This window comes from Barbus barbus (assembly GCF_936440315.1).
Source record: "Barbus barbus genome assembly, chromosome: 39".
Lineage (NCBI taxonomy): Eukaryota > Metazoa > Chordata > Actinopteri > Cypriniformes > Cyprinidae > Barbus > Barbus barbus.
The window spans coordinates 17,782,402-17,800,754 of NC_136717.1; the positions used below are offsets into that span (position 1 = coordinate 17,782,402).

Genomic DNA, 18,353 nt, shown 5'->3' on the forward strand with positions numbered 1-18,353 from the left:
GGAGACACACCCACTGCTACACACTATTTAAGGGTCATTCTCATGAAAAGGTGACGGAGCCATTTGTGTTCCATATGAGGAATCGATTCCGGTTCCAATTCCATTCCGATACTTCTTTGCGATTCGGAACCATTAACGCTTCCTTCATCGAGTCTTTTAGTATTTTCAAGAAAGAAATACTTAAGTGGGAAAAGGAACTTTCTTAAATTTACTGCATTAAAAAAAGAGTCGGGATAAATGCAATCCAGTTTATTATTCCCAACGTACTTCCTAAAATATTAAACCAAAGAGTTAGATTTATTAATTCAGTAAAATAAGCTACCACTAATGTAAAGTAGGCTACATAAAATACATTTTATTTAAACAAACCGTCAAGTCTCTGATAAGTCTTTAGCCAAACATAGCATAACACAGTAGAAGTTCTGGTACATTTCATATCGGATATGTTCTGTCTGTCAGTGGATCAACAGCTTCCCGACAGACAGCTAGTAAAGCTTGGTAAATTCAAGCGTTACTAGCTGTAAAGCTTGGTAAATTCACATCCGGCACTCGTAGCATCAGCACTGGAGCTCCTCAGGGCTGCATTCTCTCCCCACTGCTCTTCTCCCTCTACACCAACGACTGCACCTCTAAAGACCCCTCTGTCAAGCTCCTGAAGTTTGTAGACGACAACACACTGATCGGCCTCATCCAGGACGGTGACGAGTCTGCTTACAGACAGGAGGTTAAGGAGCTGGCTGTATGGTGCAGTCTTAACAACCTGGAGCTTAACACGCTCAAAACTGTGGAGATGATCGTGGACTTCAGGAGAAACCCCCTGCTCTCCCCCCACTCACCATCATGAACAGCACTGTGACTGCAGTGGAGTCATTAAGATTCCTGGGCACCACCATCTCCCAGGACCTGAAGTGGGATATTCACATAGACTCCATTGTCAGAAAGGCCCAGCAGAGGTTGTAGTTCCTTCGCCAGCTGAGGAAGTTCAACCTGCCACAGGAGCTTCTGAAACAGTTCTACTCTGCCATCTTTGAACCCATCCTCTGCACCTCAATAACTGTCTGGTTCAGCTCAGCTACCAAATCTGACCTCAGAAGACTACGGAGGGTAGTCCGGACTGCTGAACGAATCATTGGTACAACCCTCCCCACTCTCCAAGAACTGTAATTATCCAGAGTGAGCAAAAGGGCTGGTAAAATCACTCTGGACCCCTCACATCCAGCACACTCCCTCTTTGAACTGTTACCATCTGGTCGACGCTACAGAGCTCTGAGCACCAGAATGACCAGACACAGGAACAGTTTCTTCCCTCAGGCAATCCATCTCATGAACACTCAACAATAAACGTGGAACACACAACTATAATACATTATCCATTCACCACACTCACTTATTTTATTTTTATTTTCTCATTTCTAATTTGCACATACTTGACCTGTACATACATAGTTGTCTATATTATATATTGTGTTTTTGCTGCTTTGTACATTGCCTATTTGGTTATTTGTTGTTATTCTTTTATTATCTTTGTCCTGTTGCTGTCTTTCTGTTGCACTGTGGAGCTTCTGTCACTATAACAAATTCCTCGTATGTGTAAACATACTTGGCCAATAAAGATCATTCTGATTCTGATTCTGATTCAAATATATTTTAGAATTGTTTGAATCCAACCGAGTCAGTGCCAGCCCCGATTCTCTAAAAAGAACCGGTTCAGAAGAGTCATTCGCGTGGGAATCGGACTACACTGTTCGTCCTGAATGTTGATTCACCAAAAAGAACTGGCTAATAAAAGTCATTAATTCGTTTATTTCGGTATTGCTGCGCTGTTGTTATCATCTATATTATATAGTAATTTACACTTTATTGTTTGAATTTGTTGTTCGACAAACAACTGTATAATATTTTGTTTGCTACTAGCCTACGTTTAAATAAAAGTGAAAGTAACATGTGGCCAAGTATGGTGACCCATACTTGGAATTTGTGCTCTGCATTTAACCCATCCAAGTGTACACACAGTAGTGAACACACACTCCATGCAAACATATTGCTGCAGCGCCCAGGGAGCATTTGGGGGTTCGGTTCCTTGCTCAAGGGTCTCACCTCAGTCATGATATTGAAGGTGGGAGAGAGCACTGGTTATTCATTCCCCCCACCTACAATCCCTGCCGGAACTGAGACTCGAACCCGCAACCTTCGGGGTTATAGGCTAAGTCTGACTCTCTAATCATTAGGCCACAACTGCCCCCATTAATTAATAATTTATTACAGTAATACTTTAATATTTATTTACCTTATGCTCTATTTCTGCTGTAGGCTACAAAGTTGCATATAAGAAACAGTCATTGAATAAATCATAGTTGTTAAATACTAATCCGAATATCCTAAGCTTATACTGCAACTTCCACTGTTTTGAGAATGACCCTCTGCTTAAATAAAATAATATTTATATATTTAATAAATACATGTAATTCATTTTAAAATATAATTTTCTGCAAACTTTTATCATATTACTGAATTTACATTTTAGAAATTAAATGAATATAGGAATATGTGAAGTAGGAATATGCATGAAAAATCACTTCAGCTGATGATGTCTGGAAGAAAAAGTGTTGGTGATGTAGCTAGTTTTTTTTTCAAATGTGTCATGTGTCTTAAATATAAATAACATACAAATAAAAATAAAAAATCATAAGAATGAGATCATCTTTTGTTTTGCATACAAGTTCCAACCTATTCAGTGCCTCTTTCCCCAGTCTCCCTCTTTCATCTCTATTTCTTTTTCTTTTTCTCACATAAACATGCTTCTCTCACACGCTGGCATAACATACTAAAATAAAAAGACCACCCAGGCTGCAAAATTCCATATAGATGGCTTTAATACTCATACATGTATATTTCCATTTTTAACAAGAAAAATCCAATCTATTTTTTACACACATTCAATATAAACATATTTGATTCATTTATTGATATGAAGTTGATAAATGCACATTATGTAGTTAATCTCTGTAATTCCCAGGATGTCCATGACCTTCCTGTAACCCAGGTCGTATCATACCCATGCAACTCAGATACATAGCTTGGTTACAATACAACCCCGGGTCAATGGATGGCTTTTGACTCATTAGATCATTCAACATTTACTGTATAAGTCTACAAAATCAACACAGTGTACAGTACAAAATATCTAACACAAACATAAGTGCATTCATTTAAAATTTTACAAAGTAGCACATTTTTAACTTACTAAGAATTTGGAGGAAAAAAATATTCACTGAATATAAATTATTTGTCAAACATGCTGGTTATTAATACTGTTAAATTTGTATATGAATGGAATATATTAACATATTCCATTGTACATCTGTGTATATAAACATAAAACATATTTCTCTCAGAGAGTTCAAATTAAAGACCTACAAACAATCATTTAAACAGATTTTGATTGTAAAGAACACAAAATAAACAAGCTGAATTTGCAAATCCAAAAGAGGCATTACATAGCATTAGCAATGAATAAATTATCCGGTTATAATGAATTTCTACATTTGATAAGTTATAATGAATCATTATTAACAAAATTCACTCTGTAATTTGTTTCTAACCTATAAAACAATACTTACCTGCCGAAACCAAGGAAAAGAAATGAGACAGAGGGGAAGGGAAGATTCTCAGAGGAGAAACAAAGGAACCAAAATGAGGTGTATAAAAAGGATCTGGATGTATAGGATTTACAATTTAACACTCTTTATCTCTCCCCAGATTATCAAAATTGACCCTTCTTAGCTAACAAGATAAACTGCCAGTTTGCACGTAATCCCTCTGTGACATCAGTATGGTTTGTGGGGATTTTTAGCGATTGGATTAGGTAAATCTTGTTTCCAGATTATGGCTCATCCTTGTGCTTGGGGACCTTAAGAGTTTGGTTTGTCTTTCGCCTTCTTATAAGCTATTGCTGCTCATGAAATGGAAGCCAAGAATTAACAAACTTGTTTGACCCAAAAAACTAGGCCAATACTTAAGGTTAGCTGTTATATTTTGATTTCCATGTGTTTTAAGAAAGTGTTTTAGGTACCTATACTCAGATAATTCAGTGTTAAACTTTAGAAGTTTCAAAACCTTTCAAGCAAAGTTTCTTTAAAGCATTAGCCAATTCATAAATATACAGTACTAACAATTTTCACATTTCCTATCAGACCACAAAACAGCAGGACAGTTGAAGCTAAACCTTAAAGCCTAAATCATAAAAGAATCGGAAAATCCACTGAAAAACAACTTGACAACTTGTTGTTGAGTTACCAGACATGCTGAAATACAGTGCCCTCCATGAGTATTGGAACAGTAAAGACAAAATTGCTCTATTGGCTGTGGAATCAAGACATTTGGAAATATGATTAAAAGTTCAAGCTTTACTGTCCTTCCGCTACACGAAATGGCATGCCTCGCAGGACCACAGTGCTACATAAATACAGACATACAACAATGAAGTAAAAAAAACACTATAAACCTATACACAACTAACCTGACAGATTTTAACTATAAGTATACTATATATAAATATTTACCCTTATTAAAAAAATAAAAGATAAAAAATACAAACTATACGAATGCTTCACATAAATACTGTACATGTGCAAAGAGAAACATTTTGAGTCAAGCAGCTGGTTGGGGAACAGTGCAGGATGATTTGTATTGCTTGAGCATGTAAACATACATATATTGCTGAGTCTTTTGTGGGATTGTGTACACGCAGCAGTGTGTGTAAAGTGTCTAGTGCACATAGAAGAGAGTGTGTTACTACAGGTGGTTTGTACAGGCCCACTCACCTGTGTGTGTAGCCCACTTCGAATTGCACAAAAAAGTTCCATACAGTTTTTTCTTTGGTGTGGTAAGGTTTGGGGTGGGGGGTGGTCCATGTTTCAGGAGGTAGGGGTTTGCATGGGGTTTCAGAGGGGGGCGGGGTGGTTTGAGTTCAGGGCTCTCACAGCCTGGGGGAAAAAGCTGTTGAGCAGTCTGGCGGAGCGGGCTCTGATGCTCTGGTACCGTCTTCCTGATGGTAGGAGCTGGAAGAAACTGTGGGAGGGATGGGTGGAGTCCTTCACGATGCTGTTGGTTTTGTTGGAGCATCATTAAAGGAAAATGTCCAGGATGGAGGGGAGAGGGGCACCGATGATCTATGCAGCTGTGTTCACTGTCCGCTGGAGGGTCTTGCGGTCAGCAGCACTGCAGTTCCCGTACCAGACAGTGATGCAGCTGGTCAGCACACTCTCAATGGTGCCCCTGTAAAATGTGGTGAGGATGGGTGGAGGGAGACTTGCTCTTTTCAGCTAGCGGAGAAAGTGTAGGCGCTGTTGTGCCTTTTTGGAGAGTGACATGGTGTTGGTGGTCCAGGTGAGATCCTCTGTGATGTGCACCCCCAGGAATTTAGTGCTGCTGACTCCTGTCCACAGTCGAGCTGTCGATGGTCAGTGGGGGGTGGTCAACAGAGTTTCTCCTGAAGTCCATCACAACCTCCTTTGTCTTCCCCACATTGAGGGACAGATTGTTAGTGCCACATCATTCAGCCAGCTGTGCCACTTCCTCTCTGTTGTGCATTTCATCGTTGTTGCTGATGAGACCTACCACTGTTGTGTCATCAGCAAACTTGATGATGTGGTTGGAGCTGAACTTGGCAGTGCAGTCGTGGGTCAGCAGTGTGAAGAGCAGCGGGCTGAGCACACAGCCTTTTTGGGCACCTGTGCTCAGTGTGGTAGTGCTCGAGGTGTTGTGGCCGACACGGACTGACTGAGGTCTTCCGGTTAGAAAGTCTAAGATCTAATTACAAAGAGAGTTGTTAAGGCCCAGCAGGTTTAGTTTATTTATGAGCTGTTGTGGGATTATTGTGTTGAATGCCGAGCTGAATTTAATGAACAGCATTCTAACATAGGAGTCTTTATTTTCTAGGTGGGTAAGAGCCAGGTGGAAGGTAGAGGAAATTGCATTGTCCGTAGAGCGGTTTGGATGGTATGCAAACTGGAGCGGGTGGAGTGTGTTGGGGAGGCTGGTTTTGATGTTGTGCATGACTAAACTCTCAAAGCACTTCATCATGATTGGAGTCAGTGCTATGGGACGGTAGTCATTTAGACAGGACACAGGTGATTTCTTTGGTACCGGTATGATTGTTGTGGATTTGAGACATGTGGGGACGACTGCCTGGCCCAGCGAGGTGTTGAAGATATCTGTAAGCACATCTGTCAGCTGTGCAGCACAGTCTCTCAGAACACGGCCATGTATGTTGTCAGGACCCACGGCTTGCGTGGGTTAATCCTAGATAGGGTCTAGATACGTCGGCTGGAGACAGACAGAGTGCCCGGTCGTTGGGAGGTGTGGGCAGTTTTTGTGCAGGTGTGTCATTCTGCATTTCAAACCGTGAATAAAAGTGGTTGAGTGCATCGGGGAGGGATGTGTCATCATCACAGGTCTGTGGCGGGGGCTTGTAGTCAGTGATTGTCTGAATGGCTTGCCACAGGCTCCGTGTGTCTCTGCTGTCTGTGAAGTGATTGTTGATTTTTTGAGCATATGACCGTTTTGCATTTTTATTGCCACAGGACAGATTGGCTCTTGCTGTTTTGAGGGCTGCTTTGTCTCCTGATCTGAATGCTTCATCTCTGGTCTTTAGCAGCCCACGAACCTCTGCTGTCATCCATGGCTTCTGGTTTGCACGTGTGGTGATGGTCTTGGTGTCACATCATCAGTGCACTTTTTGATGTAAGCAGTCACAGTTTCAGTGTACTCATGCAGGTCTGTGTGGTTACTGTAGGTGGCTGCCTCTTTAAACATGTTCCAGTTTGTGCACTGAAAGCAGTCCTGTTGTGTTGAGGTAGCATCATTTGGCCAAATTGTGATGAGTTTTCAAACCGGTTTGGCAAGTTTGAGAAGTGGTCTGTATGCTGGGATTAGCATAACAGAGATGGGGTCCGAGTACCCGAGGTGGGGCGGGGTACAGCCTTATAAGCGTTCTTTACTGTTGTGTACACAAAGTCCAGTGTGTTGTTTCCCCTTGTTGCAAAGTTCACATGTTGGTAGAACTTTGGCAAAACTGTCTTTAAGTTTGCGTGGTTGAAGTCACCGGCTATGATGAAAAAGCCGTCGGGGTTATTTGTTTGTTGTTCACTGATGGCGCTATACAGTTCACGAAGCGCGTCTTTAGCGTGATGAATATGAGACAAAAAAGATGAATATGAGACAAAACTACAAAATGTCACATTTTATTATTTGTCGTTTCAACACATACATGTTTTAGCAAATAAAAAGAACAGCACTTTTAGAGTTCATCCTACTCATTGATGTGAGCATAAGTAGGGACAGATGAACATAAGACCGATATAAAAGATTAAAAGCTATTATTTAGATGCAGATCCCTTGCACACAATCACAGCAGGGAGTCTGTGACCCATATACATCACCAGACTCTTGGTCTCATCCTTTGAAATACTTTCCCCAGCCTTTAATGCAGCCAGTTACAATTGTTGCTTGTTTTGGGGGGAGTTTCTGCCTTTACTCTCCTCTCCAGCTGGTGAAATTCATGTTCAATTGGATTTAAATCTGGAGATTGACTTGGGTAATCTAAGACTTTCCATTTCTTTGCCCTTATAAATTCCTTGACTGAACCGGCAGGGTGTTTTGGGTCATTGTCCAAATGCAATATGAAGCACTTCCCAATGAATCTGGTGGCATTTTCTTGAATATTGGATATAAATGCCCATGCCATGATACCACCTCCACCATGCTTTACAGATGAAGCTCTATGCTTGAGATCATTTGCAGTTCCCTTTTTTTCTCCACATTTTTGCTTTCCCATCACTTAGATAAAGGTTCATCTGTGTCTCATCGGTCCATAAACACAGTTCCAAAACTCTTCTGGCTCACCTTTGTGCTTTTTTGCAAACTCTAATCTTGCCTTTCTATTTTTGGTGCTGGTCAGAGGTTTGCATCTTGCTGTGTAGCATCTGTAATTCTGTTCTTTACAAACACGTCTTTTAGGGTTCATTTTCACAGCTTTTGCTCCACAGCCAACATAACAATTTTGTCTTTACTGTTCCAATACTTTTGGAGGGCACTGTAAATCCAGGCAGATATAGGTTTCAGAAATCAGGATTCAACTAGAAGGATCGATTCATAACACCAAAAATGACTCTGTCCTTTAGGCTAGGCTAATCTATATGCTAAAGTTTAACAAGTGATTTGCAGGGTGTGAAATAACACTGAACTAGCTGACTAAGGCACATGGTATATTTTACAATGTTTAAGGGAACTTGTTTAACTTACTAGCGAAATGATTCAAGTAAAAAAAAAAACACTACAGAAATGTTATTCAGTGCTATTTACATCTGATATGTTGTTTGTGGTCTTACATGTTACATGTAATGCTAGAAGTCTCAATAATGGGGCCCAAAAGTTAATCACTTGCAAACTAGTTCTGGTATCCTTATTTTGATTAGTTCTCTTTTCTTTTTCTGTTTTACACTGGTTAAATCACAAGAGTCAACCAAGATGTCCCCAGATCTGGTTACAGATCCAAGATAGTCTGATTCCATTAATTCATTACAAAACTAAAACCTTCATGTAAAGCTATTGGAAAGGAAAATGCTGGTCAAATGTGAACCAACATGTGGGTTGTTGAGTATGTAAGTACTAATACTCATACCCACTGACAGCAAGCACAAATACAATAATGTCATTATTCAACTCAAGGAAGTTCAAAGTTTATTAAATTCTGTTCAATCGTGCCAACGTTGAGAAGTTCATCAAAACAAATTTGAGTTCTCTCCTGAGGACAATAGTTCAATTCTTTTAGAGTTTAATACCAGTTCAAGATAATCTTGCTGTACTGTGTCTTTTAGAAGTGTCTTTCTACATGTTGTATCACTGTTGTTTATGCTCTATTACAATCTAAAACAAATGATATTCTGCATTTGTAGAGCAACACGTGTTGCCTAATAATGTGCTTAGAGATTCCAGGGGGGTGTTGAGCATAATTTGCATGGACAGGACGGATTATCCCAACAACATGTCTGGAAGATCACCCAGAGGACGATTGTCCTTTTCATCCCCATCTATCCTCCTACTTCTCACTCCAGCCAAGACTTTGAAGATTTGATAAAAGGCCATCCCATCTGTATTTGGTCAGTCAGGCTGCTCATCGTCTCCACCAGGACACTGGGAGGAACAAGGCCACTAACAGCGCAACTATGGACGCGTGGGCCGTTCAATACTCAAACCTCTCCAAAATTAGCCCCTTTGAGGGCCCACAGTACCACCTGGCCCCCAAGTGGGCTTTCTACCTGCAGGCAGCTTTCATGGGCATGGTGTTTTTCGTGGGCATACCTCTGAATGCCGTTGTTCTATTTGTTACAATGAAGTACAAGAAACTCAGACAGCCTCTCAACTACATTCTGGTGAACATCTCCCTAGCAGGCTTCATTTTTGACACTTTCTCCGTTAGCCAAGTATTTGTCTCCGCTCTTAGAGGTTATTTCTTCCTCGGTCATACAATGTGCGCGATGGAATCAGCAATGGGATCAATTGCAGGTAAGGAGATGAATGGCATAGACGTTACACTCTTAAAAATAAAGGTTTTAATGGCATCTATAGTTCCATGAAGAACCTTTGACATCCATGGAACCTTTCCATTCCACAAAACGCATTAGATTTTTAAAATGTTCTTCACACTTCAAACTGAAATTTCAAGAACTGTTCACTGAAAGGTTCTTTGGGGAATCAAAAATGGTTCTTCTATGGCATTGCGGTAACCCTCTTTTCAGATCCTTTTTTGAGCGTGTATGTTCAGATCAGTGAGCTGATGATTGTCTTGTTCTCACAGGTCTTGTGACGGGATGGTCTCTGGCCGTTCTAGCTTTTGAGAGATATGTGGTTATTTGCAAACCCTTTGGAAGCTTTAAGTTCGGACAAAGCCAGGCCATTGGAGCCGTGGTGTTCACTTGGGTCATAGGTGCTGGTTGTGCCACTCCTCCATTCTGGGGATGGAGCAGGTGAAATTAATTTTGTTTGCGAAATATCTGGAAACTCACACTTGTGATTTTAAGGATTGACTTTATTTACATTCTTATTTACAGATACATTCCTGAGGGTCTCGGCACTTCCTGCGGACCTGACTGGTACACAAAAAGCGAGGAGTACAACTCAGAGAGCTATACTTACTTCCTCCTAGTCACCTGCTTCATCATGCCAATGACCATCATCATCTTCTCCTACTCGCAGCTCCTAGGAGCCCTGCGTGCTGTGAGTATTCAAAGTCTTTGCTTTTATAAACTCTTGTGGACCAATGTAGACAAGTATTTGTCAATTGTTTTTTCAAATGAATATTTTGTTTACTTATAAATTTATTGCACATATTCAGGTAATAATATTTAGGATTATCATATTATTTTATATATTATTAAATAATACGTTTTTTTTTTTCATTTCAATTTCTGCCCATGCTTAAATAATTAGTCTCCTTTATGTTCTTTGTTTGCAATCCAATGAAGCACAAAATGCAATTTCTGGCCAATACATTTTTATGATTTTTTTTCATTACTTTTCCAAATGGATAAGGATTTATTAAGGATATTACTTTCAAATAATTTAATATACAATTAATAACTAATTGTAATATAATTTTTTTAAATACTTAATGCACTCATATGAGTAATTTATATATATAGTCACTGTGTGTGTGTGTGTGTGTGTCACTTAAAACAAAATTCATGACAATTACATTCCCAGTAATCACACTTTTAAAATTTCTAGAACTTTCAGGGCTGTACGCAGAATATATTTTTTCAGCATATGTGTGAATGCTTTATCAGAATAAACATATTTAATATTTCACAAGCCTGAGATGTTTCAACATTTACCTGTAGGTTGCAGCCCAGCAGGCCGAGTCAGCCTCCACCCAAAAGGCAGAGAAGGAAGTGTCCAGGATGGTTATTGTAATGGTTGGCTCTTTCATAGTTTGCTATGGCCCTTATGCTGTCACTGCTATGTGGTTTGCCAATGCTGATGATTCAAACAAAGATTACCGTCTGGTGGCCATCCCTGCTTTGTTCTCAAAAAGCTCCTGCGTGTACAATCCCCTAATTTATGCCTTCATGAACAAACAGGTGAGATGGACAACACAGCCATACTGAATAATAACTGTGCACATGCAGACAAACACTAACACTCTGCCATTTTGTTTTCCAGTTCAATGCCTGCATCATGGAGACTGTATTTGGCAAGAAGATTGATGAGGGCTCAGAAGTTTCCAGCAAGACCGAAACCTCTTCTGTGTCTGCATAAATTATTCTACACCCCATTTACAATTTTTTTGCACCTGTTTTCCTTTTATCCTCCCCCTGCTTGTTCAAATCCATTTGCAAACATTTACACCTTGTCAAGGGCCGAGGGAGTCCCTTTGTCCTGAAGACGCAGTCCGCTGGATGGCCAAACTGGAGCGTGATATCCTACCATCTTTTCTGTGCAAAATTGGTATACCTTCAAATCTATTTTGTAATGAAAAACATTGTTATTTCATGTTAAAACAATGCATTATGCATTGATGATGTAGTAGAATACTTAATTTTCAACTTGCAAAAGAAAATCTAAAAAAATATATGAATGGACCCATGCAAACTAAAAAATGGATGATTCTGATTTGATTTTATAATACTCTTTGACTACATTCTATCACAGTGAGATATGAAGTAAACTAAGCATCGAGAAAAGTCCATAACCTAAAAAGTCCATCTGCTGAGGAACCACTGGAAGTTTGCTGGTAACAAATGATAGCGTTTGTCCAATCACTGGAGTCTCGAATATCTGTATCTATATTACTTCTGTACATGTTCTATTGTAATTAGACTGAATTTGTACATGTGCCCTGTTTTTAGAAAGAATAATACAGATTTATATTGTTTGATGCATTTATTCCTCTACCTGTTGGTTTTTACTAACCAACTGAAATATCCTTTTCCCCATCGGCGGGAAGACTAATCATCATTTCATCATTAAATGGTATTTAGTATTTAATCAGTAAATGAAAAGTTCGGTGATAAAGGCCAGGGTTATTAGTGTTAACTAAAACTAAAACCATAATAATAACATTTTTGTTAAAGGAAATAAAACAAAATGTTCAATAAAATAAAATATTATCATTTTAATTTCAGCTTGTTACCAAGACATCATTTTTTTTGTGTGAAGCACTAAAATAACTAAAGCTAAAACTTAAATAAAATTAAGAAAAATTATATAGACATATTTGACTAATGAAAATGAATACAAACAAATAAAAATGATAAACACTCAACAAAATTATTAAAACTAAATAAAGAGAGCAATTCTAAACACTAGTCTATTTCATCTGTTTGGAATCTCAAAAAAAAAAAAAAAAAAAAAAACAGGCAGAAATTTAATGCAGAAAAAAGACAACTGACATGAAAAAAAAGTTACAATTTCAGTCATAATCGTGTTTATTGACAATTTGTTGTTTTCAAGATACAATCTGTAGGTGCTGAAATGACACCACTTGAAGGAGGTAAAACATTAAAACATTTTATAAAGAAAAAACAAAATGCATTCAATAGACAACTAACGGACCTCAAAATAGGTTGCTACATTTGTAACATAGCAAACTTCATTTAAGTGATAGTGTATTTTAAATAATGAAGATGAAAGCAGCAAACTATTTGGTAACGTTTGATTGGACCCTACGAACCAAAACGATTTAAGGTCTCAGGAAGTCTAAGAACTCAAACATCTGGAAATTCATAGATGCGCAAAAGAATAACACTTTTTTTTTCCAAATAAATATTGAAAGAAAATGGGATACTGCCTCGAGAGGATCATGACCTATGGCTCTAAAGTCAGTGTTTGTGCCAGGACAGTTACACACAGGAGAGAAATGTAAGGTTATATGTATAAAACGATATACATATTCATAAATACATGTGAAAATATACATGGATTTTATACCTATTTGCATAAACCCTGGGAAGAAGCCAATTTGAGGACTTTCTGTACTTAAAGTATACTAATGAGCAGGCATGTAAACAGCAGGGCGAGCTGATTATAGATCAGTAGCAACAGGGCTATAAAGCTGCCTTGAATCTAGCTTGGAATAACCCACTTCTCATTAAAAAACAAATATAAACAGTTATTGAAATGATACTGAGGCTGTACATGGACCACGATTCCAAAGACGGATCAAACAAACAACGCACTTTACAGTGAAAAAATAACTAATTAGGAAGTCATTTCCATTAGGAATGCATTTCCATGTGCAAAAAGGGAAATCAATCTATCAAGTGAACTAAATGTGACGAATAAGTGTTGTATTATGATGAAGCAATATAAAATAAATTATATTCTCTTACCAAAACAAGTTAAAAAGTAATTATCTATTATACTAGAAAAAAAAAGAATTAAAACTCATCATGTCGAACTAAGGCCTCCCCAAAGTCAGTCGCTTGACTTCCCACAAACAAATCGTACTTGTTGAGTATTTCCTCTTTGGTGAGTTTGCCATCCTGGAAGACGAAATTAATTAAATTATTTCAATTATAACTTACGAAAAGCAGACAAAATATGTTTTTAAGGTCCGCTCACCTTGTTTGTGTCAGACTCGTACACCAGATGCTTGGCTTCAGCTTCTGCGTGGTCGTAGTCGGCCGGCAGGATCCAGTCCATGGTCTCCTCTTTGTCCATCTTCCCATCCTTGTTCTTGTCTCTAAACTCTGAAAACTGCTCTCGCTCCGTCGCCACCCATTCTGGCTCGTCCATTTCATCCTCGAGGTTGTACATGTCGCCTGATATTCAAGAAAATTCAGCCAACGTTAAGCTATAATTTACATTTTTATGCAATGCACATTGACTCACATTAAAGGTTTTTAAAGAGAGTTTACAATTTAAAATGTACCAAACACTGTATTTCACTCACCAATATACTCCTCCAGGTCAATAACACCATCACCATTCTTATCAATATCCTCCATAGTTTCCTAATGACAAAATTAAAAGATTAGTTAAATAGGTTACAGAAAAACCAGGCAAAGCCTAGTAAATCTAAAAATCAACATGATTTAGTTAATGTCCTTCATACATGTTCCTGGTCTTATGTCCAAAATGCATCGGTGCACATGATAAAGGAAAGGAACGTTTGTCATTTTACATTTTCTTTCCTTTTGTTTGACGTTACCAATTCCCAATGGATAAAATGATGCCACATGCAACATTTTCCCACAATTATACACTACCATTCAAACGTTGAGGGCAAACTTTTTTTGCAAGGAATTCATGCTTTCATTCAACAAGGATATTATATATGTATAAGCCATCTTTATTTGACCCTCTAACTCTAACACTCTCTATTCTAATTCTATTCTTTAAAAAAAAACTTGTTATAGCACTTGCATATCATTGCTCTTTTGTTCATTTTGATTGCTTCCATTGTCTTCATTTGTAAGCTGCTTTGGATAAAAGCGTCTGCTAAATAACTAAATGTAAATGTATATTGTTACTGATTTCTGTTTCAAATAAATGTTGTTTGTTGTGAACTTTCTATTCATTAAAGAAGCAAATCAGCATATTAGAATGAGAAGTTGTGATGCTGACAATTCAGCTTTACCATCACAGGAATAAATTCTATTCAAAAATATATTAAAATAGAAAGAGTGATTTTAAATTGTAATCACATTTCAGAATTTGACTGTTTTTACTGTTTTTGATCAAATAAGAGCAGTCCTTGGTGAGCATGAAATACTTCTTTAAAAAATATGACCAACCCTACGATTTTAAGTAGTAGTGTACATCAGTTTACAGAGGGATACAAACAGGTTTCATATTAACTTGGAATAGAACTGATGTGCCAGTAATAACAGACCCACCAACACAACAATGTCTTTCATATGTTCAAACTCCTCAGGATGGAGGAAGGCAGTGAACTCCTCTTTGTCAGCAATGTGGTCTCCATTTCCATCAGCCATTTTGAAGCGCCGTTCATCTCTGGCCATCATCTGCTTGTAGTTGTAGCCGTCATCAGACTCAGGATCATCTACAAAACACAGATAGAACAAATTATTATTTAAGTACTTCTTGCAATTCGGCTTGGTGATGCTAGTGGTATAAAAACTACACAATTCACCTTTACATTTTTCAAGGGGTAGACACAAATGGCAATTATGTCATCATTTACTTAAACTTTCAAGTGTTTTTGTTGATAAAATGAAAGTCACTGCTCTCATTGACTTCTTCTGTGAATTCTTTGATGTTCCACAGTGGAAGGAAATTCATACAGGTTTGGAACAACTTCAGCGCACTGTGCGCATATAAGAATTTTCATTTTTGGGTGACCAATTCTTTATAAAAACAGAATGCATTTTTACCAAGGTAGGTGCCATATGTGACATTCTTGTATTCGTCCCAGGAGATCATGCCATCATTGTTCATGTCAAAATCCTTCCACTGTCTTTCCACATTGTCATAAATGTACTTCTTCTGAGCCTTTTTGATCCATGCTTTCAGCTCGGCCTCTGTGACGAAACCATCCTCATCTGCATCGATCTTATTCACAATTTTACTGAAAGGCAGCACAAAAAGATAAAAAACATAAGTGCAGAAATTAACTATAAGAGTGTGTCTTCCCTGAATCATTTATTTCATACTGAAACAATCAACGGTCAATGAAAATGAATGACTTCCGGTCATCTTGATGTTGAAAATCACTGCAAAAACACTCAGCACAATCCTTACCCAAGCCTATTCTTGCTTTCCTCTGGGGTCAGGTCATCAAACGTCTTAGCTTCATCCTCTCCAAGGAAGGCATCGTGGTCATAGTCAAAGTTTGTGCCGTCGTCATGCTCCTTGCTGCTCAGTGGTGCATCATGGTGGACGCGGTCCTTCTTCTCTGTGGGTTTGCTGGTGGCGTAGACCACGCACAGAGCAAAGCACATCAACAGAGGCCTAATCTCCATCTTCATTACATAAGCTCTGGTGAAAGAGAGAAGAAATATTAACATATATATATACCAAATCCCTTTAAACTAAAATAAATACTGATCACAGGAATTTCTCATGTGCCAATTTTTAAATAATCCAATGTGCAAACACAATCTGATGTGTTAACAAGGTCTGTTTGAATCAGTGAATGTAAACACTATGTATGTTTGAATAAGAAGTGTGACATACACTACAGTTCAACAGTTAGGGTTGGTAAGATTGTTTAATGTTTCTGAAAGAAGTCTCTTATGCTCACCAAGGATGCATTTATTGGATCAAACATACAGTAAACAGTGAGAATGTTAGAATTTAAAATAACTGTTTTCTAATTTAATACATTTTACAATGTCATTTATTCATGTAATGTCAAATCTGAATTTCCAACAGCCATTACTTTAGTCTTCAGTGTCACATGATCCTTCAGAAATTGTTCTAATATGCTGATTTGCTGCTCAAGAAATGTTCTGTATTATTATCAATGTTGAAAACAGTTGTGCTGCTCAATATTTTTGTGGAAACCAGGATTCAGTATGATTCAGTAATCAGTATCAAAGTATTTATTTGAAGAAGAAACCTTCTACAACATTGTAAATGTCTTTACTGTCACTTTAGGTCAATTTAATATGTCCTTGCTCAATAATCAATAATCCTATAAAAAAAAAATACTGATCCCAAGCTTTTGAATGGCAGTGTAAACAAGGGAAAGATAACAATCCTGACTGGCTAAATACCAGGAAGAATCTTTGACATAAGAGTGTCAACGGTCGACGTGAACAAATATTTTCAGAGAACAGGACAAAAATAAAGCCGGGGAAATAAAAAAGGTGAAAATGACAAGTAGTACAGCCAAGGCAAGTGTCCAAGACCCACTAACAAAATTAGCACAAAAAATATATAATTACATAATTTTAGATTCAATCAGAAATCAGTCACACCAGAAATATTTATTAGATATACAGTATATATTAAAAAAGTATAAACCGCTTCATTAGGACTTTCTTACAGTATAAGAAACAGTTAAGATGTTCTTGCCTTTCAGAGTACACAATAGCTCTTTACTACTGGTTAAACAAAAATTAAGACAGATATGATCCAGATAATCTGAGCAGCACAAGCACAGGCAAAAAGTTACCTTACAACACATATAAGATGAGATGGTCACCATTCACTTTTATATTGTGGAACAAGACTCAATGAAAGTGAATGGTGACTGGGGCTGTCAGCCTTCAAACGTTGTAGTTTTGTTTCCACAGATTAAAGGAAGTCACAGACATTTATAACAGCATTGGGATGAGCAAATGATGACCAAAAAGCATTATTTTGGTAAACAATCCCTTTAACGTTCAATACTAATGGCCCCTTTAACGCAGTGGGCATTAGAACGTTACACGGTCAGTCAATCACATTAATAAAGACCAAACATGCAAAAGCGTATCAAAACGTGCATAAAATACAAACATACCAAGATTTAATACGAGGCCGAGAATCCCAGACACAATACAGGGTCTTTGGTTTACTCTGCACACCCCTGTGCCACAGTTTTTTGGACTAGCGGTCCAATCACAGTGCAAACAGTGGAGTCCGTCCACTGCCATTGGGCCACTTCAGCACAACAAACCCCGGATGTAAAGGAAACCGTTGGAAACCGTTGTTTAAAAATGCGCAGAACTCATCGCGCTCTCTTTTGATTGGCTACAGGCTTTTGGAAAACCAATCAGCGCCGAGGCTTCACAATCAGTTGAAGCATCGCTCGAGGACGTTGTGCATCCGGTGGATTGTTTTATTGGATACGTCTTGCCACGTCCCCAAATTTGAGAGACCCGCAAATTCTCGCGGAAAGGTGCTGCCATCCTTGTACTGAACATTATTTGTAAATGTGATTAATGGCTTTAATGGTTACCTAAATGTTAAATGTGACTCAAGGTTTAGCTGTTGTTTCATTACACTACTTGTAATTTAAAGCCACTAGCTAGTTTGAGTAAGTAGTAACGTTACTAGTGGCGAAATTATATGTTTAGAAAGGCATCTGCCGTTTAAACACAATAATCATCAGCTACAAGCAAACAAACAAGGTAACACTTTATCTCAAGATGTCCTTGTTACACATTACATGCACATACTGTTATGATAAAACTTAATTATGCATAATTACATGCAAGTAACCCCAAGATAAACCCTAAACCATGTAATACATGTTAATGCTGCATTTAGTCTACTAATTTATTACAGTTACTTTTTATTACATCTGTTTGTTTGTTTATATTTGTAAACTAAAAGTTACAACTCTATAAATACTATATACCCACATATTTAAGAAAATAAAGAAATTAAATAAAATTGAC

The 18,353-nt window shown here is 38.0% G+C and overlaps 2 protein-coding genes across 2 annotated transcripts; one reads left to right on the forward strand and one right to left on the reverse strand.

Annotated features, from left to right (window-relative positions):
• The first annotated feature begins 9,170 nt into the window (after positions 1–9,170).
• LOC306858681 (ultraviolet-sensitive opsin) lies at positions 9,171–12,323 on the forward strand. Its single transcript, XM_079399323.1, has 5 exons — positions 9,171–9,567; positions 9,860–10,028; positions 10,113–10,278; positions 10,902–11,141; positions 11,224–12,323. Exons 1-5 carry the CDS (start codon positions 9,228–9,230, stop codon positions 11,317–11,319), a joined length of 1,011 nt encoding a protein of 336 aa, XP_079255449.1. The 5' UTR covers positions 9,171–9,227; the 3' UTR covers positions 11,320–12,323.
• Positions 12,324–12,470: 147 nt separating this feature from the next.
• Positions 12,471–17,788, reverse strand: LOC306858682 (calumenin-A-like). The gene is made up of 7 exons (XM_079399324.1): positions 17,474–17,788; positions 15,766–16,002; positions 15,399–15,592; positions 14,901–15,067; positions 13,955–14,015; positions 13,624–13,823; positions 12,471–13,544 (listed from the first exon to the last, which is right to left on the reverse strand). The coding sequence occupies exons 2-7, from the start codon at positions 15,990–15,992 to the stop codon at positions 13,440–13,442; spliced, it is 954 nt and encodes a 317-aa protein (XP_079255450.1). The 5' UTR covers positions 15,993–16,002; positions 17,474–17,788; the 3' UTR covers positions 12,471–13,439.
• Positions 17,789–18,353: the final 565 nt, after the last annotated feature.